The sequence below is a fragment of the Mustela putorius genome, unplaced genomic scaffold, assembly GCF_011764305.1.
Source record: "Mustela putorius furo isolate JIRA1106 unplaced genomic scaffold, ASM1176430v1.1 tig00000174_pilon_pilon_pilon, whole genome shotgun sequence".
Classification (NCBI taxonomy): Eukaryota; Metazoa; Chordata; class Mammalia; order Carnivora; family Mustelidae; genus Mustela; species Mustela putorius.
The window spans coordinates 34,883,443-34,907,096 of record NW_025421304.1 but is presented as its reverse complement, the minus strand read 5'-3'; the positions used below and the strand labels follow the sequence as shown (position 1 = coordinate 34,907,096).

Below are 23,654 nucleotides of genomic sequence, written 5' to 3'. Positions count from 1 at the left end.
TTCTTCTTCATGGCTCTGAGACCCGAAACAAGTTACTTAGCCTCTCTGTGTCTCCGTTTCTTTTTCACAGTGGGGATGTGATAATATCTGCCTCGCACGCAGTGGATGGAAATGACTGGGCTCCATCTACTCAGCCCTCATCCCTTTGTGAACAGATACATTTATTCAACTGTGATTGAATGAATGAATCCCATCTCCAAGGCCAAATTTAATCTTTATACTATTGATGATAAAGATGGTTTCTTTGACCCAGTCATGATTTACTCTAAAGGAGTTAAAAGCAACTAGAATAAAGATCAAATGAGGTTTTTGCAGACACAGACATAGCTTGGAAGAAGTGTTCCTAGATATATTTTTCCTTAACCTAAAGCATATTGCTGATGTGAGGACTCCAAGCACTAGCTGCTGCCCTAGAGGTTTCCAGAAGCCGTGAGGCAGGTTGTTGTTCCGTGACATGTCACTGAAGCACCTTGGACATTTAGGAAGGTGAGGGCCTTTTCCTTGGGGTCATCAGAGAACAAGGGGTTAGCCATCCTGGAGTTAGGCTGAAGCCCTCGCTGTTTAAGCTGCCATACCATTTATCCTCATAACTTCAATTATTCATGAAGGATATGACAGAACCACTTTGTTCCCTTTAAATTTTCAGAGGCTTCGTTTCCTAGTGTTGTTGCCCCTGGGGAGCAGGAGGTCCTGCTCTAGTGAAGCCCTCCGTGTCTAGGGTACAATGTGGGGCCGGCAGAAGAAACGAGGGGAGGTGCATACATTTCCGAGGCCACTGCTGTGGGATCGGGAGTTCCCAGCGCTGAATATTTGCACTCGGATTTGATCCTTCCTGCTAATGAACACTGCAGCCTTGGAAGCAACCCTGAGCCCCTTAACCTAGGAAATTATAATCACCTGATTTTACTGGGTGTCTGTCCCGTGCTGAGCACTGCCCCAAGTTCATCAGTACTACCTGAGGCTGGTAGTAGTATCAGCCCATTTTACAGATGGCGAAACTGAGTCTTAGGGTAGTTGTGAAGGTGGGCTTGGGGTCTGACTCTAGAGTTCATGCTTCATCTCTTCACTGCCGTGTGCTGTCCGCTGGGCTCCAACAGGAGGGAGCTGTTACGAGGACAGCGACGAGTCACGTTTTCAATGATTCTACTACACAACTAGTGTTTGTTCAACACAAGTTGGTGTCTGTCTTTGTTTCCTTCCGGCCCTGAGGTCTCGTGCACATCATGCTAGTTGGGGTGCTCGGGGATGGATACGGACTAAGGACGGCCGGACCGTGGAGTGGTGGAGAAGGTGGAGAGGGTGACAGATGGGACAGCCACGGGGCCATGAAAAGGCGCCTCCTTCAGTGAGTGATGCACACAGAATGCAGATTTAAACAACTCTGTAAAGACTATTCAGAATGTTGGGCGGCATGAGCAAGATCACTGAGGACTGCTGAAGAGATTGAAATGTACAGGATCACCAGGAATGCTGCTTACGTCCCCCTGGGATTAACTCAGTGACGGGGCTCTCCTTTGCTCAGCAGATCACTCTTCTAGAACATAGGAAAATGGCCTGTGACAGCTTTTTGATTCACAGATGTTTACTGCACTTATTAAATGGCGAGAAACAGGCACAAAAAAAGAGTAAGACCCAGGTGCTGTGATGGAGGAGGCTTACAGGTTGGCGGAAGGGTTAAGATAAACAAACCAGGGTGCCTGGGTGGCTCAGTGGGTTAAGCCGCTGCCTTCGGCTCAGGTCATGATCTCAGGGTCCTGGGATCGAGCCCCACATCGGGCTATCTGCTCAGCAGAGAGCCTGCTTCCTCCTCTCTCTCTCTGCCTGCCTCTCTGTCTACTTGTGATCTCTCTCTGTCAAATAAAGTCTTAAAAAAAAAAAAAGATGAACAAACCAACATGTAATAATCATAATGATAACAGCTAACACATTGTGTCGGGTCCTATGATAAGTGCTTCCTAAGCATCACCTCATTTAACCTACATAGAAACCCTCTGCAGAGTAAATGTAATGTTAGTGTTCCCATTACATGAAGGAGGGGACTGAGCAGCCTGCCTGAGGAGTTGAGCTTTGGACGTAGACTGTCTGCCTCCAGGGGCCTTGGCTTCGCCGTTACCGCAGGGACAGCAGAGGGAGGAGGAGGACGCAGCCCGGGGACACAGGAGAGCCAGATGCTCTCTGTGGGGGGCAGCGGAAACGCGACGTTAGCTGCTGTAACAGGTGATCCCCGGAATCTCTGGAATTAAGACAACAGGAGTTTCTTTTCTCCCCCTGCTCACATAAAGTCTAAATGGCCATGCGGCAGGGACAGGACATGGCATGAAAAGGCAGTCACTGAAGGTCCTAGCAGTAGGAGGCATAAGCTCCCGGGTCAGCTTTGCCAACTGCCAGGAAACGGGAGGGCAGAGAGCACGGAGGGTCTCACAGGAAGGGCCGGCCTGCAAGTGGTGGGCATCATGTGACCTCTGCCATGTCCCACTGGCTTGAGCTCAGGTGTGTGCCCCAGCTGGACATAGGGCCAGGGCCTGGGGAAGGCGGCTTGAAAACGCTGTCAGTGGCTGGACAGCCAGCTCGGCCACACCCCTGTGGGAGCTGTGGGTCCTTCCGTGTTACTGAGAGAGGAGGGGAAGGTGGCCAGAGGGAAAGACCTACCCTGCCTCTATTTCTCATGGATGCCCTACTCTCCATCTCCACCTCCGCCTCCCCTCTTGTCCGGGGTGCCTGCGTGTCATCCTGAGATCACAGTGCAAAGGCCACTTCCTTGCGAAAGCCTCTCCCGCCACCCCCCGCCCCGCTGCCTGCCTCCTCCCCCGCCTCTACCCCAGGTCATTTCCCTCTTAGAAGCACTATATCGGCTTGGATCTCCCTTTCGCGGCACTTGGCAAAGTTATTCTTGTGATTCTGCAGTTCTTTGCCCACCTTTGATTTATAGGGCTTCTTGCTGGAAGGAGAAAATCTGTTTTTTTTTTCTCTGTTGAATGCCTGGTGCCTAATCTGGAACTGGGCGGGCCCTTGGACCTCTGTGCGGAAGGAGCAAATGAACGAAGACTGAATCATAAGATTCAGAAATTTATCCCATGCAGAAGGGCTCCCCATGGCTCCTGGAGCGGCTGGGGCCTTTCATGATCAATGATGATTTTGTTTTCAACAAAATATTCTGCAGATGGTTGTGTCCTTTCTGCTAAAATGGAAGGACTATCCGACAGGTCCAAATCCTCCAGCACACGGAGGACCCCGACTCCCCCCAGGCTCTACCAGTGTAATGTTCACATGATGTATGGTGAGTCCGCCATTCAGAGAGGACCATCTGCGGTGGGGGAGCCTCGGATGCCCCCTCCAAAGACCCCCGGCTCTCCCATCTGTGGTTGCTCCCTCCCAGTGATTTGAGGGGCAGGGGGAAGTGCCCCATCCCTAATGAGTACAACTGAATAATTGAGTAGTAGCCATTTAAGTCTGTCTGAAAGCTGAGCTCTGCTTTCCTTTCCACGATCTGTGGCCCGTCGCAGACTGTGCCTCTCTGTTCAGATGACATGATGCAAAGGTAAAAGGATGCCCAAATGTCCGATGCATCAAATGTCCGACTCAGACACAACGGACCGCGAGTGACAGCAATGCCACCCTGCAGTAACCAAGCACATCCCAGCCAAGACATTCCGGGCCCTACCAGCTTGTTAAACGGGACGGGCAGCAAATTCCTGGTGGCAAGGCCCTGACCTGAGCCCCACTCACTTTCCCTTTACGAGACTCTAGGCCCATTTTTGACCAGATTCTGAAAATACAATCAGGGGCATTACCTTCTCAGGCCGTCTGGTTCTGCTCTTGTCAGGGGGAAAGTGTGTTCAAAGATGTGACAGAGCAGTGTAGACCCCGGGGCAATTCCACTGGGAAAGTAATCTACTCGGGATGGAATGTCTCCTACACAGTGGTCCCTCCCTTATCCGTGGTTTTTCTTTCCGTGGTTTCAACTGCCTGTGGTCAACCAGGTCCAGAAGCGGACGGTCGGAAAGGTCAGCAGTAGCCTGGTGCTACATCCCCGAGCCTGCATCATTCACCTCATTCCTAGTCATCCTGAGGCATCTTACCATCTCACATCGACACAGGAAGGGTGCCTACAGTACAATGAGGTATTTTAAGAGATCACCGTCCTATAACTTCATTACGATACACTGTTGCAGTTATTCTGTTTCTCGCTGTGTTGTTCATCTGTCACTATGCCTCACTGATAAATTAAACTTTATCCTAGGTGTGGACAGACAGGAAAAAACATGGTACATAGGCTTTAGTGTATCTACAGTTCCAGGCATCCACGGGGTGGGGGTGGGGAGTTTTGGAACAAAGCCCCCTTGGATAAGAAGGGACTGTGGTGCTGTCTTAGTGTCCTTCAGAATTATAGCTGAGGTTGGGATTCCTTACATTCTGTCTGCAAACTCCCCAGCCTTGGATAACAACCAGGCAGCAGTCTTGGTGCCATTAGAACTGCAAACTTCATATTAACTTGAGTTAGGAAACTTTATGCTAATTAGGTGGGGATTTTTTTGTTTGTTTGTTTTTTTGAGTGGGAGAGAACGTGGGGGCAGGCAGAGGGAGAGAGAAAATCTTAGGCAGACTCTATGCCCAGTGCAAAGCCTGACATGGAGCTTGATCTCATGTCCCTGAGCTCATGACCTGAGCCAAAATCAAGAGCTGAAGACTTAAGCCACTGCACCACCTCGGTGCTACTATCCTAATTAGGTCTAATCTGTCATCTTATCAGCCCCAAAGGAGAAAACGTGCCCCTGGACCACAGCTTCTGGCTCAAAACACTGGGTAGAGGTCAAACAAATGCATAAATGAAGGAATGAATGATGTGGGTTTTCCCAACATTCCGGGTTGTTAAATGGAGAGAATAGGTTTTGGAATTAGCCAGAGTTGGGTGTGAATCCTAGTTCTGCTGCCTGCTACTTGTATCTTTTTCAGGCCCCTGTGGGCCCTCTGCAGTGAGAAGGGAGGTGGCCCAGGGAATGTGGCTGCACTCATTTCCCCTTGCGGCTGTCGTGAGAGCTTCCCACGTATCACCATGAACAGTGGCTCCAAAAACAAAGCAAAAGAAAACAGTTGTATTTTGTCCTGGAGATCACAGGTCCAAAATGGATTTCACTAAGCTAAAATTAGAGCGTTAGTGGGGCTGTGTCCCTTAAGGAAGCTCCAGGAGGACAGCCCATTTTCCCATCTTTCCCAGCATCTGCACACCGCCCGCATGCCTTGGCTTGTGGTCTCTTCCCCTATCAGCAAAGCCAGCAGTGCAAAATCTTTAAATCTCTTTCTGACTCTTCTACCTTCCTTTTCCATCTTTAAAGACCCTTGCGATGACCTTGGGCACCCCTGGATCTTCCAGGCTAATCTTTCCATCTGGAGGTCTTTATCTTAATCACATCTGCAAAATTGTTTTGCCATGCAAGAGAAATGACTCACTGGAGCCAGGGATGAGGATGTGGGTGTCAGTGGGAGGTCATAATCCTGCTACCACGGCAATCACAGGCCAGAGGCTGGACTTACCAGATTTGTTCAACAGTGATGGGAAGCGCCTCTGTTCTTCCTAGGTGACCCCAGATAGTGCCTAAAAAAGTACTCCCTAGGGAGCCCCGCCCCCCACCATGACAGCCATGTATGCTTGTTCCTTGGGAGGAATCTAGCTCTGGGGGTGACTCACTGCTCTTTCCACTGTGGGGCAATGTAATGGTCTGGGCTCTCCCTAGGACTCCTTGGTTTTTGTAAGATAGCATCAGCTCCACCCAGCTTGGTTCAGTATTCACATATGTGGATGTGCAGTTGGCCAAAAGTCCTCTAATGGCCACCTTGAACTCAGTGCTGCACACCACCAGTCAGATCTTGGTTGGGAGAAGCACCATTCAAGGAGACCCACTCACTTGAGAGCTGGGCCATCCAATGACACCTTTAAACTCTCCATAGGTTAAAACAGACCACATCCCTTTGGCCCTGGGTATCTGCTTTCACTAAATGTTGCTTTACTTTGGAGCTATTAGCTGACATTCAGGGCACACCTTAAGAACAAGCATCACGGAAATAGTTGCATTTATTTTAACAGCCTTGTGGAGGATGGTTTACTGCATGTCCACATACATTTCCTATGAGAAACCACAGAGAGCTACTTCCAGTCTCTGAACACAGGACTAGCTATGGTTCCCCCACTAATTGGTTTGTTTCCCTCAAATGAACACTAGCTCGTGTGGCTGGTTAGGAAGGAAGGATCTGCAGCAAAGCTTTAGGATGTCAGAGTCCACATTATGGGCACCTACTTGTCTTCCAATCTCATGGCTTCTTTCCCGTTTGCCTAATCTGTCTGACATTTTGGATCTTACTGTTTTAGTGTCCAAAAGCTCAGAATAAGGCATGCTAAAAACTTTTGTTATCCCCCAAGAGTGAGACACATGCCCCTCTTGGTTCCAGGAACAAACTCAAAATGAAAAAAAGATAAACATACAAAAGGAAACCTTATCAGTGCCAATGTTTTAAACACTGGTCCCCAGCAGAACCAGGTACAGCACCACTGTAGAGACTGGAGTTTGTGTCGACAACACGAAAACAAGTCTCCGGCACTTGGTATGCTGAGCACACAAAGACCATAAATGCCAGCATTCTAAATGGCTTGCTTGCTGCTAATAGATTCACTGGCACTGAAATCCATTTCTTTTTTAAGGATGTTTAGCTTTTATTATATCCTTACTCATGGTCAGAAGACATCAGCACATTTGCTAACGCGATGGAATATATTCCTCATAAGGCATTCCTAAAGTTTCATGTCTTTGCCTTCACATTTTCGTGTGTGAGTTTGCCTTCTTGGAAAGGAAAACAGAAACATCCTTTATACCGGGTAGGGTTTCGATAGCCGTAGAAAGCCAAGATAAGAAAAAAATGAATGTTGGCAGAACCTCCAGTGAAAACATCTTTGAGATAGACCCAACCATAGGAGTTCATTTCTGAGCTCATCAAACCATGGAACCACCAATACAGAGAGCAAACCCTATTAAAGGCTGTATTAGGAGCTTCTCTTTTTAATCTCTAACCCTCAGAATCCAGAACATAGTGTGTATTCAGTAAGTACATGTTGGATGAACAAATCATATCTCTCATGTTCAGAAAGACTGAAGTTCTATGCAGACCCCAGTAGACTGTGATGGGAACACAGTCCATGCTGTGTGGCAGGTGTGCAGTAGGGACTGACTGACTGGCACTGAGATGTATCCAAACCACAGAAGAAATTTCTGTCACCCCTGGACTGCGAGGCAGCAATTTTGTATTTCTGTTATTTCTCCTCTCCCCTTATCAAAGACATGCCTGATGGGTGATACTAGCATGTTCTACCACTCTTCCAGGTATTTTAGGTTTACGTGTCATTCCCAATGTGCTAATACAACCTCCACTCACCTCTCCCACTCAAAAAAAGCTATCAGAACACAAATGAATAGGGACGTCATGACGATGGGAACAACCTAGAATCCATGGTTTATCGAAGAATCCATTTATCAAAGAATCCATTTATCGAAGAAGTAAGTCATCCACCATTTTGGTGCTACAGATAATATTAGTAGTGCATGACTAATGAGGCATCGCATAATGATCAGCGTAACAGTCCATTGTGAGACCAATACTGAAACGATCTCCGAGACCCACTGAGTCCTCACATGCCATCTTGGAGACCTCTCAGACTCCAGATGCTCATCCTACCCCCAACACAGTCATCTGTATGAGCTCTGCCACGCACGTGAGCTTCATCCAGAACCACAGAGATCACAGCCACTAACGGACCTAGCTCACATAGGAATCTCATTGCCAGCTGGCTCTCAGTCCACTCTCACCATTATGATTTTGAGGAAGAGGAGGCACAACCAACCGACTTACCACGCCGCCACCAGCCGAGTGCACAAGCACAGACATCCCTTCTCGAAGGTTGGCAACTTCAAACAGCATCATGTAGGCTGTGACGAAGTTCATGGGGAATGCGGCAGCCTCCGAAAAGCTCATGTCATCTGGGATTTTGTAGACAAATTCCACTGGCGTGCAGACCACCTCTGCCCAGGCATTGTAATTGACAAATGCCATGACACGGTCCCCGATCTGGGAATGGGGAGGCACAAGGTTAATGGAAGCTTCTTACTCTTTTTTGAAAGATTTCTCAAATCCTCCTTTTTTTTTTTTTTTTAAGATTTTATGTATTTGATGCAGAGAGGGAGAGAGAGAGAGAGAGCACAAGCTGAGGGAGTGGGAGAGGGAGAAATAGGCTACCCGCTGAGCAGGGAGCCTGATGTGGGGCTCGATCCCAGGACCCAGGGCTCATGATCTCACCCAAAAGCAGATGCTTAACCAACTAAGCCACCCAGGCATCCCAAGACTTCTAAAATCCCTTTAGAACCTAATGGAAACTATAGGTTCCTTCCCAGAAAAAAACAAAAACAAAAACAAAAGAAAACAACCAAACCCTCAAATACACTCACCCTCACTTGCCTCCCAATTCCAAGGCATTTGTGGATGCTCTGAAGGCCATCTATGAAAACTTCCTGGAGGCCATGGAAGTCAGGTTCTCTACCCTCTTTCCCAAGCATATATGTACAATGTCATCACATCACGCACTAGCACGTTAGTGTCGGAAGCTCATTTTACCAGCTCAGCCTTGCATCTCATCTCTGTTTTAGAGTCGAGGAGAACTAAGCCATAAGGAAATTTAAACAGGCAGAACTGAGAGTAAAATCTACTCTCATTTGTTTTCTGCCACTCCATAGGGATTCTCTGCCAGGCTAGTTTATTGGGGCATTTGCATCAAAGGTTAGCACCGGATTACAGATCACAGTAGACGTAAGATGGGGTACATCAGAGGCGTGTATAAATGTAAGTGCAGGAGACTGAACGAGAACAACCAGACTTACTTAGAGAAAAACAGGAGGGTGCCATGGGGTGTGACAAGCAACTAGCCCTTTTTTGGACACATATTATACATTAGGCATTGTCCTAAGGGCATCGCATGTTTTAACTCATCTCATCTTTACAAAACCCCTATGAAGGCATGGCTGAGTACTGTGTTCTTTTTATCAGTTGTTTACATAGCCAGACATCATGGGAAAAAAAAAACAAAAAACATTCTTTAAAGTGGTTATGATGGATTGCTAAGTTTTTTCATAGCATATCGTCATTAAAGGGAAATAGAAATGAGTGAACCGATGGTAGCAGCTTGTAGGAGCTGTGGAGCGCTGGTGAAGTTGAACCACTCTGCCCTTTGATGTTAGTTGCTTGGACTGTGACTTTCAAACACAATATTCAAATCGCTGTAGTCAGAGTGAAGTTTCAGTAAATGAATGGCTTTCATATACGTGTGCTTTAGTTTTATCTATTTATAATGGAGTCTCCTGTTTTCTCTATAGCTTAACATTTCTCTTCCTTCCCTTCTTTCCCGACTCAACAAATGACAACAGAAGCCTCCTATGAGATGGGTCCCTAAGAGCTCACATTACAGATGAATGGTTATAGATTTTACAGACATTGAAATGGAGGCCAAGAGAGATGAAGGCACATGCCCAAGGTCATGTAGCTAGGGAGTAGCTGAGACAGGATTTGAGTCTCGCAAGGCTGACTCTAGATACAAATGATTAATCCATCACACCCGGGGTAAGCGCTACAAAGAGGACAGAGTTCTCTAAGGGTGCACTCCAGGTGGACCGTCCGCCGCTGGGAATATTAGTGTAACTCTTTACGTTTCTTCCATGTATTAGGAAGGGGTCCTTAGGGAAAGTAAGTAACATAATATACATATAGCATACTTGGCAGTGATGCATGCAAGGTGAAGCAAGAACAGTCAGTGTTACTGATTTCTGTAACAGACTGGTTTCTGGTCTCATGGAACTCACAGGTCAATGATCACACACTACACACAGACAAAGCAGAAGGCACCGCTGTCTAATGAAGGAACCGATGTAAAGGAGAGGCTGTCCCAGTAGCAGTGAGTGTCCCAATCCCTAGAGGGGTTGAAGACCAGCGGCTGAATATTGAGTATTAGCATCTTAAATGTCCAGTCTGGTCCCGGCTTGGATCGGAGGATAGCCAAGTTCTAACACTGGCATCCTCTTCTGCACAGCATCATGCAAACCCAAAGACACATAGTACTGTGGGGTAGCTGATGGCCCCAGTGTCAGCACAGAGGGCAGTGAAGAGTAGTTCAGCCACCTCGACAGTGACGGTCACAGCCATCCCAGAAGGGCTGACTGCTCTAGGGCTCTCCTTCAACTTTGCACCATCACTTCCTTATAAAGATGCCAAGACTGGTTTAGCCATCACATCAGATCTAGTCTGAGTCCAGACGTAGGCAGCCTTTTTTTTTTTTTTTTTTAATATCCAATTCACCTCCTTGTTTGATTTTACTAATAAAAAGAAATCGGTACTGGGTGACGGAGCTCCAGTTTTTCCTTTATGGCTGTGCCTCTGGAGACAAATTCGCGAGCCTCCCCTGCAATGCATCAGACCAAGAGAGCTAGTCACTGTGCTGCCCTGTGATAGTCCATCTCCGACGTCGTGGTTGAAAAATCTCAAGTCAAAATTTTAGGTGGAATATTAGTATCGGTTTTCCCCTAAGTTGCACCCAGACTGGAAACCTACAGGTGGCTTCCGTCATTTGCTTGTGCAGCTGAAAGTCACTGGAGGGGACTGGGGGTGAAGGAGAGGACTGACAGGAAGTAAGCCAGGCCCAAGCAGCGGAAGAGGGATCATATATAAAGGAAAAATATATAATCAAGCACCATATGACCTCCTTCGAAACCGAGGCCAATGAGATCACTGTCTACTGTTATATTCTAAAATAATGGAGTATTTGTGCAAGGCTCAGGATTAATAGCATGAGGAGTGTGATCTGCTCCTTTGGGACTAGGTGGAGGAGTGAAGAACAGATACTGTTCCTCATACACAGCACTTTTGGGGAGAGATGGCGCTGCCTCTGGGTCTGCTGCTAACCTGGGGACAGAAAATGCAAAGTCATATGAAAGGAAGGTGGAAGTGCGTGACGTCTTTCTTAACACTTTTCTGCTGTATTATCTGGAAACCAGTGACAAAACGACTGATGTGTGGGATGAGAATTTTCAGACATTCATCCCAGAGACTTTGGAACATATTGATATTTTCAGAGTGTAGTGAGGCTCAGATGCACTGGGCCTGAGCCACAGGCTCTAATTCAAGGCCAAGGGCATTTTGGCATTGCCTTTATAGGATTTTCCTTTCTGCATTTAGCTCTGCAGCATTTGCAGGTTGGGAACAGGCGTGAAGATCTGGTGACTTGAATCCATGTCCCGTTACCTCTCTGGCCTCATCGGAAACACCTGTACCCTTCTGAACTTCATCTCCAAGGGGATAATAGCAGTCCTTACCTCTCAGCATTGTGGTGACGTGCCCGTGTTTCTGGTTATGGTGGACTCTCAAATGTTAGCTCTGTTCATTTCTCCCTGGGGAAGCACTTAAGTTATGAGCGAGAGCTCTTGGACCTGATTGGCATTGGTTTTTCTCACTCCAAACTGCTGCAATTTTGTGCAATTGATTTGCCCACAGTTTTTCAGTTTTTAGAGACCGGATTCTATTTGATTTGCATTACAGTGGTAGGAAGGGTCATATTTCTTTTCATCGATAAGAAATTTTTTATTATGGAGAATTTCAAACACGTACAAAATAGAAAAATATAATAACGCTCTTTATCCACTGCCCTGTTCCCAAAGCCATCAACCCCTGGCCAGTTCTGTTTCATTCGCAAGTATCTCTACCCTGGGCCTTTAAAAATCATCATTCAAAAATGTCACTTTCCCAAAAGAATCATTAATAAGGGGCGCCTGGGTGGTTCAGTCAGTTAAGCATCTGCCTTTGGGATCGAGCTCCACAATGGGCTCCCTGCTTAGCGGAAAGCCTGCTTCTCCTTCTCCCTCTGCCTGCCACTCTGCCTACTTGTGATCTCTCTCTCTCTCTCTCTCTGTCAAATAAAGAAATAAGATCTTAAAAAAAGGGGGGGGGGAATCATTTATAAGCGATTACTTAAATGCATCAGTTAAGTAGATGCTGAAAGGAACCAGATTATGAAATACAGAGGATGTTTCTGCCCAACTTCTATGTTTTGAAGTTGGTTTTTGAACCTGAGGCAGTGGGAAAATGGAAGCCATGGAGAGGGTGAGGGGTTATGCAAGCCTAGTTAATCCAAAGCCAGATATTCTTGTCAACAGCTGTATTGCATGAATTAAGGGGAAGACAAATTTTTCCCTGGCTACCTCACCAGGCTGTCCCCAGGAGCAACCAAGACAGTACACGAGAAAGGCATGAGGCATGCGGAAAATCCTATGATTTATAAACATGTTAGTAAAACCTACCAGTGAGATACAATAATAACACACACCATAGATTCTCTCAGACTTTTTTTTCATCATCTTTTATATGTCAACAGATTCCAAACGGATATGACTTTCTTCCATCATTAGTCAGCACATTACCTCATATCCTGTCACGCTGTCCCCTAGAGCTTCCACAATCCCAGAACACTCAAATCCTGGCACCAGGGGGGTCTTGGGAGGGTTGTCGATGTTCCCCTGTCGCACCATCAAGTCAATGAAGTTTAAACCACTGTGAATGGCAAATGTAGAAAGAGAGACATTCAGAATGGAATCCAAGAGAATACACTTGGCTTGACGTTTCTTCCGTCCCTTTCCCCCACTCCTCTCTCTTTTCTTTTTATTTATTTATTTTTTTTATTTCTTGAAAAATATGCCTAATAGTAAGTCATTTGACTGGAAGTCACAAATAAAGCAAAAACAATTATCTCTACAGACAAGGGATGCTTTCCTGGCAGTTGGAATAGCCGTTGTGGATGTTGCCCTGCGATGTACAAGACAGCCCCTTTGTGCGCTCGCAGAGCCTGCTTGCTCCTACTCTAACAACACGTGTTGGCTAACCTGGACATTAGCCGTGCTAGCATTTCCTCGTGGGGAAAGAATATACTGGGAAGGAGTTCTAAGAAGACACATGGAAAGCAGCCAGACACCATGGCCATCAGCCAGTCCGCAAGAAGAGAGAGAGAAAAAGGACAGATTCAAAAGGTCTCAAACCAACCTCACATATCAGTCAGCGCACAAACTCACACCAGCACAGCGCCCATAATGGCAAGTAGCCACCTTCAAGGGACTACATTACATCCAACTGGGGGACTGTAACTGGACATGAAATCAAACAGATTGATACTGGAGGGTTTGTTTCACAAATCTTAGTTCTCTCTGGATGAGAAAAGGGACCAGGTCTTTTCTATTAACATACTACTTTTGAAATACATTAGTTATCATTAAAATATATTAAGCAAAAAAATAAAATAAAATAAAATAAAATAAGATAAAATATATTAAGCCATCCCCTTGGAAAATCATATACTCAATTTTAATAATATCAGTGTTCCAAACTGTTGTTTTCTTTTTAAGAGCTAGTCTTAGAAACTGCGTTGAACACTCATTTACTAATCAAATTAGAAAACACATTTTTTTTCACCAGATACTCTAATGAGTATATAGAGTTAGTTACTAACTGTTTTCATAAGCCACCATTCTAAGAAAGACTCGGGTTATAGGGAACAGGCGTAAAAACTCCTCGGTCTGGCCCAGGGTCCTTCTTTTCCAAGCAAGATGACTCGAACCACTTTTGAAACACAGCTTGCCCATTCCTTCCTCAGCTGCCTTGGAGCCAAGGAAACATCAAATTCTACCTAGATCTCCTGGTCATCACTGTCCCCGACAGAGAGTGGGTAACGATGAGGAGGATGACTTCCTTGAAAGGTGGGTTCAAGAGCGGCCACCTTCTCAAAGTTTTCCTGGCCACATATCAGGCTGCCCCAGCCTGAATTTTTCCTGCCCCAGCTGAAGTATCGCTAATGTGTGTCCTCCTCAAAGGCAGCCACCTGCCTCGTGTCCCTCTGTTTCCTGAGCACCTGGCATGTACCAGACCCACAGCGGCATAACAGGTACCAAGCAGCACCTGCCAGGTGAAGGAGGGTACTCATGAGTACTCAAACAGAGGTGTCGCCGGTGTGAGTGGCCTTTCAAAAAGGAGCAAAGGGATGCTTGGAGGAATGGACACATTTCCGAGATGCGCATGTAGACTTCCAGAGATCCTACGCTTTGATGGTTAACAGTTCGTAGGGTCATTGATCAACCAAACTGTTCTCCAGTAGCACGGTCAGGTTAAGAGCCTGGAGCGGCCTGGGCACCAATCCCAGTTCTACCACTTTCGCCTGTGTCACCTCGGACCAGTTCCTTAGCCTCTGCAAGCCTCTGTTTCCTGATCGGTGAAGTGGAGGCTATGGTCATACCTGTCTCACAGGGGTGCTGGGAAAATGAGTGGCAGGTAAACACCTAAGCAAGATGCCGGGTACATAGTAAGTATCCAATGAACGCTAGCATTCAGATGTGTATCTTCTCTTGAGAAGGCGGAAGTACATGCTACGTTTTAGGAAGACTCCCACTGAACAAGAGTTAAAAACAGTTTCAGAACTGCGATAGGAAAACTTGGCTATACCCATAAGCTTCACTTGTGTGAAACAACCCATCTTCCAACCCAACCAAAGAAAGCAAGCATCACAGCCTAACAATAAAAGGAATTTCTATGTCCCAGATCAAGCACTCCATCCCGATTCCTGCATATTTTAGTTCAGTGTTTTCCATTGTGTGAAAACCTGTGATTTCCCAAGACCCTGATGGAGCAATGCCAGAAGAAATTACCTGACAGTCCTGTAAACCTGCTAGCCCCCCGGAGAAGGTCGCATCCTAGACACTTGTTTTGCTGTTCAGTCGGGCCACCTTGGACTCCCATCCAGCATGACATGGGCACACTGTAAGCTGAGAGCCAGCTGTGCAAATCCAGCAAGAAAGGCCAAGTAAGACCGACTTTAGAAAAGCCCATAACATCCCATTTCCACAGTGAGGCAAGAAGCGATTCTGCTGGGGTTGTGGAGAATGCCGCCTGTCGTCAGGAAAGAAACAGGAAGTGGGTATATTCCAGGGGACAGGGGATGGGCCAGTGTTCATGCCCACACAAAGAGTGGTGAACATTTATTAATGGAGAACCTTTACATGCTGTACCGGACCTAGTGCAAGGTGCCCGTCCACACACCTGCTCCTGAGATGGATACAGCGAGCCTTTACTGAGGGTTCAGTTTGTGGCAAGAACTGTGCTAAGTAGTTTACTTTCATAATTTAAGACTCAACGATAGTCCTACGAGGTATGAACTATCACACCCATTATTCAGATGAGAAAACAGAGACTGAGCACGATGAAGTAACTTGCTGATGGTCTCACCTTTCGAAACGGTCAAAGTCAGGATCTGAATGCAAGCGAAGTCTAGAACTTGAACACTTACATACAGCATCTCCTCATGGGAACCTCACCCATGGCCCTGGCTGAAGTGACGTGTCCTAGGGGCCATGTTTATCACTTCTCTCTTGACAGCGGATTGTACCAGTGGGGGGCCCAAGGTTGGAGGAGTGGCCATGCCTAACCTAAGCAGGAATCCATTGCTTCTTACCAGCGTTCCCTCCAAAACTCGGAATTAGGAAACACATATCAATAAAAACTTTTCATCAGGAAGGACATCAAAAGATAGAACTGAGCTAGAGGGCCCCACTGACCTGCGCTCTGGGAAGGCAAAAGTGAAAAAGCCAGTATGTAGGAAATTAAAGGAAAAAGACTCAGAAGAGCAATAGAAGCAACCTAACAGGCTGACCAAGGGTGGGCTTCCCAGATTTCGGTGCCAGGTTGCCAAGAGTGAGAAGGTCCAGTCTCCATACGTGGGCTGGCCCAGGCCCAGTGTGCCTCCTGCCCTCTGACTCACGAATTCTTTTGCTACTCCACACCTGTCTTTAGAACAGAACCTCTTTGTTTGGGTTACGTGTGTGGTCCCTGTCTGACGAAGCCAAAAGACACAAACAAAGTAAAACAAATACTATAATCAATAACCCTAAATCATCCACTGGACAGACATTTTTTACCTCATTTTTAAAAAGGATTTTACTTATTTATTTGACAGAGAGATTCACAAGTAGGCAGAGAGGCAGGCAGAGAGAGAGGCGGGGAAAGTAGGCTCCCTGAGGAACAGAGAGCCCGATGCAGGGCTTGATCCTAGGACTCTGAGATCATGACCTGAGCCGAAAGCAGAGGTTTAACCCACTGGGGCACCCAGGCACCCTGACCTCATTTTTAAAAAAAACAAAACCAGTAACACTGTGCAGAGATATTAAGTTTATTGGCCCAAGGCCACACAGACAGTGAAGAGCGAAGCCATGGACTTAGGTGGGGGCTGACACTTTTCTTCTGCTGAACTATACATATTCTTAATTATAGTTTCCAGTATTCTCTAAGATAACCTGATTTTCACTGAGACATTGTTTGGGGATGGCAAGGACTATTTTCATGACCCAGGCTCACATAGAGGGTAATCTACAGATGTCTCTCTTACCTAATATTTATATGGTTCTTAAACATTTAAAATTGTTGCAAAAATAAAATAAAATAGTGCTGGAAAGTGCTTAATAAAATGTTCTGCTAGGTAATCTTACTTTTCTCAAAGATTAGTATAATTTTTTTTTTAAGATTTTATTTATTCATTTGACAGACAGAGATCCCAAGTAGGCAGAGAGGCAGGCAGCAGAGAGAGAGGAAGGGAAGCAGGCTCCCTGCTGAGCAGAGAGCCTGACAAGGGGCTCAATCCCAGGACCCTGAGATCATGACCCGAGCCGAAGGCAGAGGCTTTAACTCACTGAGCCACCCAGGTGCCCCAAAGCCCACTGAGCCTCCCAGGAGCCCCAAAGATTTGTATAATTTTAATAAAGAAGACTTTAAATTGTTCTTCCCATACTGTTACTCAAAGGCTATGTTTAAAGGGTTATGAAGACAGGTTTGGCAAAGGGACCCCCAAAATCTCAAAGCAAAGGATGAGAAACGTGATAGAAGACACAGGTAGATGTGGGGTTAGTCCCTTTACAAAATCTCACTCTGTTATGTCACAGGACAGTGCAGTTTGCAATGTGCTTTCACACACATCTCATGAAGCCTTGTAACAATCCCAGAAAGGCGACAAGTGTGTATGTTATTATTTCCATTAAATAGATGTGAATAATGAGACTCCTTAGATAAGAAACCTGACTTGTCAAAGACAACACCAATTAGCACATGGCAGAGCTGAGACTTGAATTGAATCAAAGTCTTCAAACTCCTTGTTTGTTGTGTAACCCCTGACACCATGAACTCTTAGATGTAAGTAGATATGGTCATCCGTGCATGGTGGGGCCTTGGCTGAGCCTTTGAGGCCCTCCCCAGGTAAGCGCCTCCCCAGCACCAAGTAAACACCAAACTGTTTACTTGGTGCTCCTTTGTCCTGTGTGCTCTCCTCAAGATATTACCAAATTGAAGTAAATGGGAGGTGGAGGGGAAGGGCGGTGGTGACGGACTGGTTCAGTTACTGGAGCATCTGTCTTTGGCCCAGGTCATGATCCCAGGGTTGTGGGAGTAAGCCAGGGTCCTGGGATGGAGACAGGTGTTGGGCTCCTTGCTCAAGGGGAAGCCTGCTTCTCTGCTTCTCCCTCTGCCTCTGCTCCCTACCTGTACCGCCTCACTCTCTCTGTGCTCACTCTCTCTCACATAAAGAAATTTTAAAATCTTAAGAAAAAAAAAAAAAGCATAGGTAAACAGGAAGGGATACTTGGTGGTCTTAGAAAAAGACACTGATTTGGGATGCTTAGGTTGTATTCAGAAGGAAGGCAAGCCAGCCATAGTCTCTATACTTTATTTTCTGTTACCTTCTAAGTGATGGATGCCAACCCTGGAATGTGTCATGGGAGAGGTTTAGCTGCCTTCATTTTACATTCTGCTAGACTCAACAAATGTTTCTCCTGTGACGATGCCGCTGCATGTATTAACGTGTGGACCATTTCAGTCTCCATTTTGTGCACGAGGAAGGAGAGGCATGGAGAAGGTGAAATGCCTTGCCTGAGGTTGTATAGTTGGTGACAGAACTGGGATACGAGCCCTTTTCGTATGACTTCCAATCTTGCGCTTTTGACTGTTAGGGCTACTATACAGCATGGTGGACTAGTCTGTATTCTTGTCCTCAAGGCTCCTGTCTGGGAGCTGTCCATTGTTTTTGGACATGCTAATGATATTGAAGAAAGACACAAAGGATTCGTTACAGGATACCACCAAGTGGATGATGGAAGAACCAGCTATAGTTTATTAACTTTCCAATTTGAAATGATATTGGCCCAAAAAGCTTAGCCAAAAAGAGGCAAGGACATATGGAGAAGTTCCCCTGTCTTTTATTCTCTAGGTGAAAGGAAGGGACGGGTTGTTTATATGGAAGGATTGTAGACTTCCTGCCTCTTAGTTCCTTCCCCCGGTTGTTGGTACCCTCAGCACTGGCCACGGGACTCCAAACATTGTCAGACCACCACACAGAGAACAGTGTGATGAAAATCTCCCTCTTGCAGCAGCTTACTTCTGTTGACACAGATCAGCAGAACTCCATCACACATTCTGATCTCACACCCGACAGAAATCCCAAGTATTGCCTCGTCATTGGTTCAGTCCCTACAGAAACATGTTCTTTTACCTACGAGGGACTATTGTTGAGCATATCACTTGTTACAGTATACATTTGCTTCTTTATGAAGACAGGAATATCAGTACAGGGACTGGTTTGTACGGATCTTCCAATCCCAGCAGTTTATAAACTAATTATATTCCTTTCTTTGCACTGGCTGGTAGGAAGCTCCGAGCCAGATTTGCAGCACTCCGCCTGCCCCTATCCAGCTGCAGGACGTTATGGTCTTTGTCCTCTCTGTCATCTTAACACTCAACTTCATCTTAACTTTCTGAATGCTTTGGAGTTTCCATTTAAAAAAAAAAAAAAAAATCTTGCGGCGCCTGCGTGGCTTGGTCGTTAAGTGTCTACCTTCTGCTCAGGTCATGATCCCAGGGTCCTGGGATCGAGCCCCGCACTGGGCTCTCTGCTCAGCAGGAGGCCTGCTTCTCTCTTTCCCAGTTCCCCTGTTTGTGTTCCCTCTCTCGCTGTGTCTCTCTCTGTCAAATGAATTAAAAAAAAAAAAATCTTAAAAAAAGTAATCTTAAACTCTAATATAATGCATCTCAAACTTTATGATGTATCAGAATTCCCTGGAGGGTTTGTTAAAACACAGATTGTTGGGCCTTCCTGCTGAGTTTTCTGACTCAGCAGGTCTAGAGTGAGGTCCAAGACTCTGCATTTCTAGCAGGTTTCCCGGTGATGCCGCCGCGGCTGGTCTGGGGACCACTTAGGGAACTGGCTGCAGTATCCTTTCTTTTTAAGCGACTTCATGTCCTTTTTGGAATGAGGCAAGGTAAAAATTAATAGACGATGATTAAATAGATAAGAAAATGGAAAGCTCTCTCACTGTCCACCAGGGCCCTTGAATTTTTTGATCCTGGTCCAAAGGATTATACATATCCTTGTGAAATGCGGTCTTACTAGATTAGCCTCATTATGCCAATTTGTCTGGCTCTTTTTGGATCCTCATTCTTTCATCCAAAAAACTGGCTCTTCCTCCCGAATTTGTTACTGGCGTGGTTATCACGCTGCTAACGCCTATACCCAAATTGTGAACAAAAATAGAGGTTGTCACGTTCTTGGTGACTTAGGGGTTTTATGAAGATCATGAAAGATGTCATGGGACAGAGTCTAAAATATAGAACCAACCGACATGCTTTAAGTCTCTGGAAATCATGAGCTCCTGCGTTCTCTGAAACATGTCCAACACCCTTTGAATTCACGTGTAACCAGTACTCACTCAGTGGGACCATGTTCTTTCGTAGGACTTTGTGACAGCTGGAGCACTCCCCCCACCAGAAACTGACAGATATGTGGAAACCTCCATTCTAGTTTCTCTGATGATGGGGCATGGGGACAAAAGGAATTATTTGGGGGCGCCTGGGTGGCTCAATGGGTTAAGCCTCTGCCTTCAGCTCAGGTCATGATTTCAGGGTCCTGGGATCGAGTCCTGCACTGGGCTCTCTGATCAGCAGGGAGCCTGCTTCCCTCTCTCTCCACCTGCCTCTCTGCCTACTTGTGATCTCTGTCTGTCAAATAAATAAACAAAATCTTTAGAAAAAAAAATTATTTGTGGCTAGAGAACAGTTTGGGGATACTTATTACATAGCAGGCATGGCGTTACGTGTTTTAGAAGCATGATTTTTACAACAATAAAAACAATGCTAGGGGATCGCTCATATTACGACATTTTACAGGAACAAAACCGAGGTACATTGAGGTTCTCGAAACCAAGGTGCGAAACCAAATAATGTGAGTCCAGGGCTATGCTTTTGGCTACTGGCCTTTGCTTCTTGAGAGAGCATCACTCAGATTTCCCAGCTCCTTGACTCATCTGTCCCATGGAGCCCTTCCTACCTCCCGAGCGTATCCTAAGGCTTGGCTCCCCGGAGTGAACAGGGGCCCTCAAAACTATAAAAGCTGCTTATAGTACGGCGTGATGGGTGACTTTATAGAGGATAGGCAAGAGGGCTCACACAGCCACCAGACATAGGCTGTCCCACAAGATCACCATGAAGTCAGAACACTGACCCCCAGCAAAGAGTCACCCAGGAATTGTCCTGGTGGTCCTCCGCTACCACTGAAGCTAAATGTCGATCCGTAGCGTTAGCCCTCTGGCCCCCTCTCCCGTGAGCTGCTGGAAGTCCTTGAGCCTCCGTTTGCTCATCTCCGAAATGGGGTAGCAACGTGCTCACCGTGCAGGGTGCTGGTGTGGACGGTGTATGACAGGGCTTGTGACACAGAGCACCTCACGCACGGTGAAAGACTCAATAAACGTGAGCTGCTGGCATTGTCACTCTCTCTCCTCCACCATCACGACACAAAGAAGGTGTCACAGGTCAGCTTTCCTGGGAAGCAGCCTCTGAGCCCAAGATTTGCAGGCAAGGAGGTGCGAAGGGGAGAGCTCTAGAAACAATACCTGTGCGCTCCTGAGGGCACCCGGCTGAGTAGAGAAAGAAAGTTCGACACTGATGTGGTAGTAAAAAAGACTCAGTTTATCCACAGAAAGGATATGCTCGGGAGGTAGGAAGGGCTCCATGGGACAGATGAGTCAAGGAGCTGGGAAATCTGAGTGATGCTCTCTCAGAGCATCCAGAGCTAGGATGGCCCCTCATGTCTTCATGAATCAAGGCCAGGGGACAAGGCCTTCATACCCTCACATCAGCTAGTCCCGGATAAGAGCTGCCCCCCCGCCCCGGGGAAAGAGCACAGGGGCACAGCCGGGAGGGGTTGGCCACCATCACTCCAGGGCCTGGATCCTTAGAGGGGTTCTGGGTGGTGTACCCAATATCCGCTGTAAGACAGAAGGCACCTTCTTCCTTTTCTAGGTTTTATTCCCTTGTGGGCACAGAGCAGCTGTCACTGATGGTACATATTTATGGAGCTTTATATGGTGGCCCCTGAGGAGGAAAGGTCCAGAGGTTTTATAACCAATGGAAGAAAAGAGAGTGAGATCTTTAAGCCAGGACCTGAGAAAATAAGAGGAAAGGGAAAGGCAGGAATTGAAGGGACCAAAACACCAAGGAAGGGACAGACACTAAGAAAAACAAGAAAGGGAAAGGCAGATGGATTGTCAGAATACTTGGGAAGGTTCCCGAAAAATAGTAGGAGTTCGGGGCTTGCTGTGGGTCTGTGGGAGGTCGGAGGTCACAGAATGCTGGGAGGGACGTGGCCGTGGAGGAGAACACTGTCAGACTCCAGGTGGGAAGTGTGGAATTCCCTTGGCTTGGGGAGTGTCCATGGGCGCCTCGGCCAGCTCCCAGAACACCAGGAGGGCCAGCCGTGAGGCTGTGCTCCAAGCACAAGCCACTCCCGGAGGGGGAGGTGCGCCCTCTTTACACTGCACTTCTCCCGCTGCTCTGTGTTCATCAAAGTATTTAACTCCCAGTCCAAGCGGGGGCAAAGAAGCAGGTGTCTGATCATTCCCTCATCTCCCCAGTGCTGCCAGTTCTGTTTTTGTTTCTTCATCTCAGCTGATAACTTGAGAAAGCCCAGGACAATAGGCCTTGATCTCAGAAAATCTGGCTTCCAAATTCTTCTTTTTTTCTTTCTGGGTTTGTGTAAGCACCCATTCTGTTATCTCAAGACTGATAGCAATCTGTTAGGGGAGGGGGAAAAAACACTCATTGTCTAAAACAAGGACACCTTTTATGCAGATTTCAAACGAGGCCTCTCATTGGAGAGCAGCCACAATTGTCCTGGATGGACCTCAGGAGGGAGAAGCCACCTGTGTTCCATCAGCGGTGGCAAGGTTGGAAGTAATGCTCAGACTCTGCTCTCCCCATCGCTGGCCTGTGGTTCCTGACACGGGCTCCACGTGACCTTGCCCACCCTCTCTAACCACTGTTTCCAGATAAACAGACCACTGTGGCCATGTGAGACCTAACAGAGCTCCCCAGCACTTTTGATGTCCTTTGTAATCTACCATTTTGCTTATGAAGTCAATAACACTGTTGTTGCTCCCCCCCAGATCCTGATCCACAAATTATAGATGATGATGAGGCAGCGTAGTCTGGGCTAGAGTTGTACATGTCTGGTTCATTCCCTCTGAGAGAGGAAATATATTCCAACCCTATGTCCAAGTTAGTATTCAAAACCTACTTCAGTAGTATTCCAAAAATGGAACCAAATGGCCAGTGATTGAAAATTGAAATATCAAGAGCCAGCTTTCAACAGAAACACAAAAGCATGGTACTGATGGATCCAAAACAAGCTCTCCTTGATGCCAAGACGAACCCCTTGATTTCTGGACCTGGAGTCCCTCCTTTACTCTCCGCTTCTCCTGGGGACACAGCAGGTATTTGTTCCTGAGACGGTTCCTAAAAAGGTTAAAATCTCCGTGTTCCGTAGTTAGATGTTGATGGAGTCTCTGACTTCAAACAGGCGTCTGGCAGTGGTTGCTTATGTAGAACATTCAATCTAATTCCGTTTAAATTCAGCAGCCCCTCCACAGCTGGGGGCTTGCCTGAATGTTACAGCCGTGACGGTGCCGAAGGTGGCTCTCCTTCCCAGGAGTTCGGAGATCAACAAATAAGTGACTACATGGTGTGACACTCCCCAAAACAAGAGATGGTACAGGGGTCATAGCCTGCACAGGGAGGGTGGTTCCTGACTCGCTTTGCCCCGATCCCCATTTGCAGGTGTCCCCTGGGACGTGTCACTTAGGAAGGGGTGTATCCTTTGCTCCTGTTTCCCCAAACTCTTTTGTTTCATCTCCCCTCTCAATGGCAGGGAGAAGGCAGTTGAGAAGGAAGTGTCAGACAGTGCAAAGCGGTTCCTGCTTAACATCTCACTGGAGACCCACCAGGGTGAGGGCCCCATCGAGAAACAGTCCATTTTGACTTTAACATGACAGTGATCCCCTAAGTCATCACTACTGATAAAAACAGTGTTTAGTGAAAGAGTTGTTTCAGTACCAAAAGATAAGGTGAAGACTAGAGCAGCAAATTACCCAGCTGAACATTCTGCAGTGGTAGAAAAGTCTAGATCTGTGCTGTCCAACCACTGGCCATATGTGGCTACCAAACACTCG

At 46.7% G+C, this 23,654-nt stretch overlaps 1 protein-coding gene and 1 non-coding gene across 2 annotated transcripts in view; one reads left to right on the top strand and one right to left on the bottom strand.

Annotated features, from left to right (window-relative positions):
• Positions 1 to 23,654, bottom strand: part of VAT1L (vesicle amine transport 1 like) — a 134,974-nt gene that overhangs the window by 99,401 nt on the left and 11,919 nt on the right. Inside the window, exons 2-3 of the mRNA XM_004753955.3 lie at positions 12,501 to 12,630; positions 7,897 to 8,112 (exon numbers count right to left, since the gene is read on the bottom strand). Coding sequence (XP_004754012.1) covers positions 7,897 to 8,112; positions 12,501 to 12,630 — 346 coding nt within the window. The remainder of the gene's footprint in view (positions 1 to 7,896; positions 8,113 to 12,500; positions 12,631 to 23,654) is intronic.
• Positions 9,054 to 9,199, top strand: LOC123391092. The gene has a single exon (XR_006605717.1). It is a non-coding gene; the product is annotated as a small nucleolar RNA SNORA15 (small nucleolar RNA).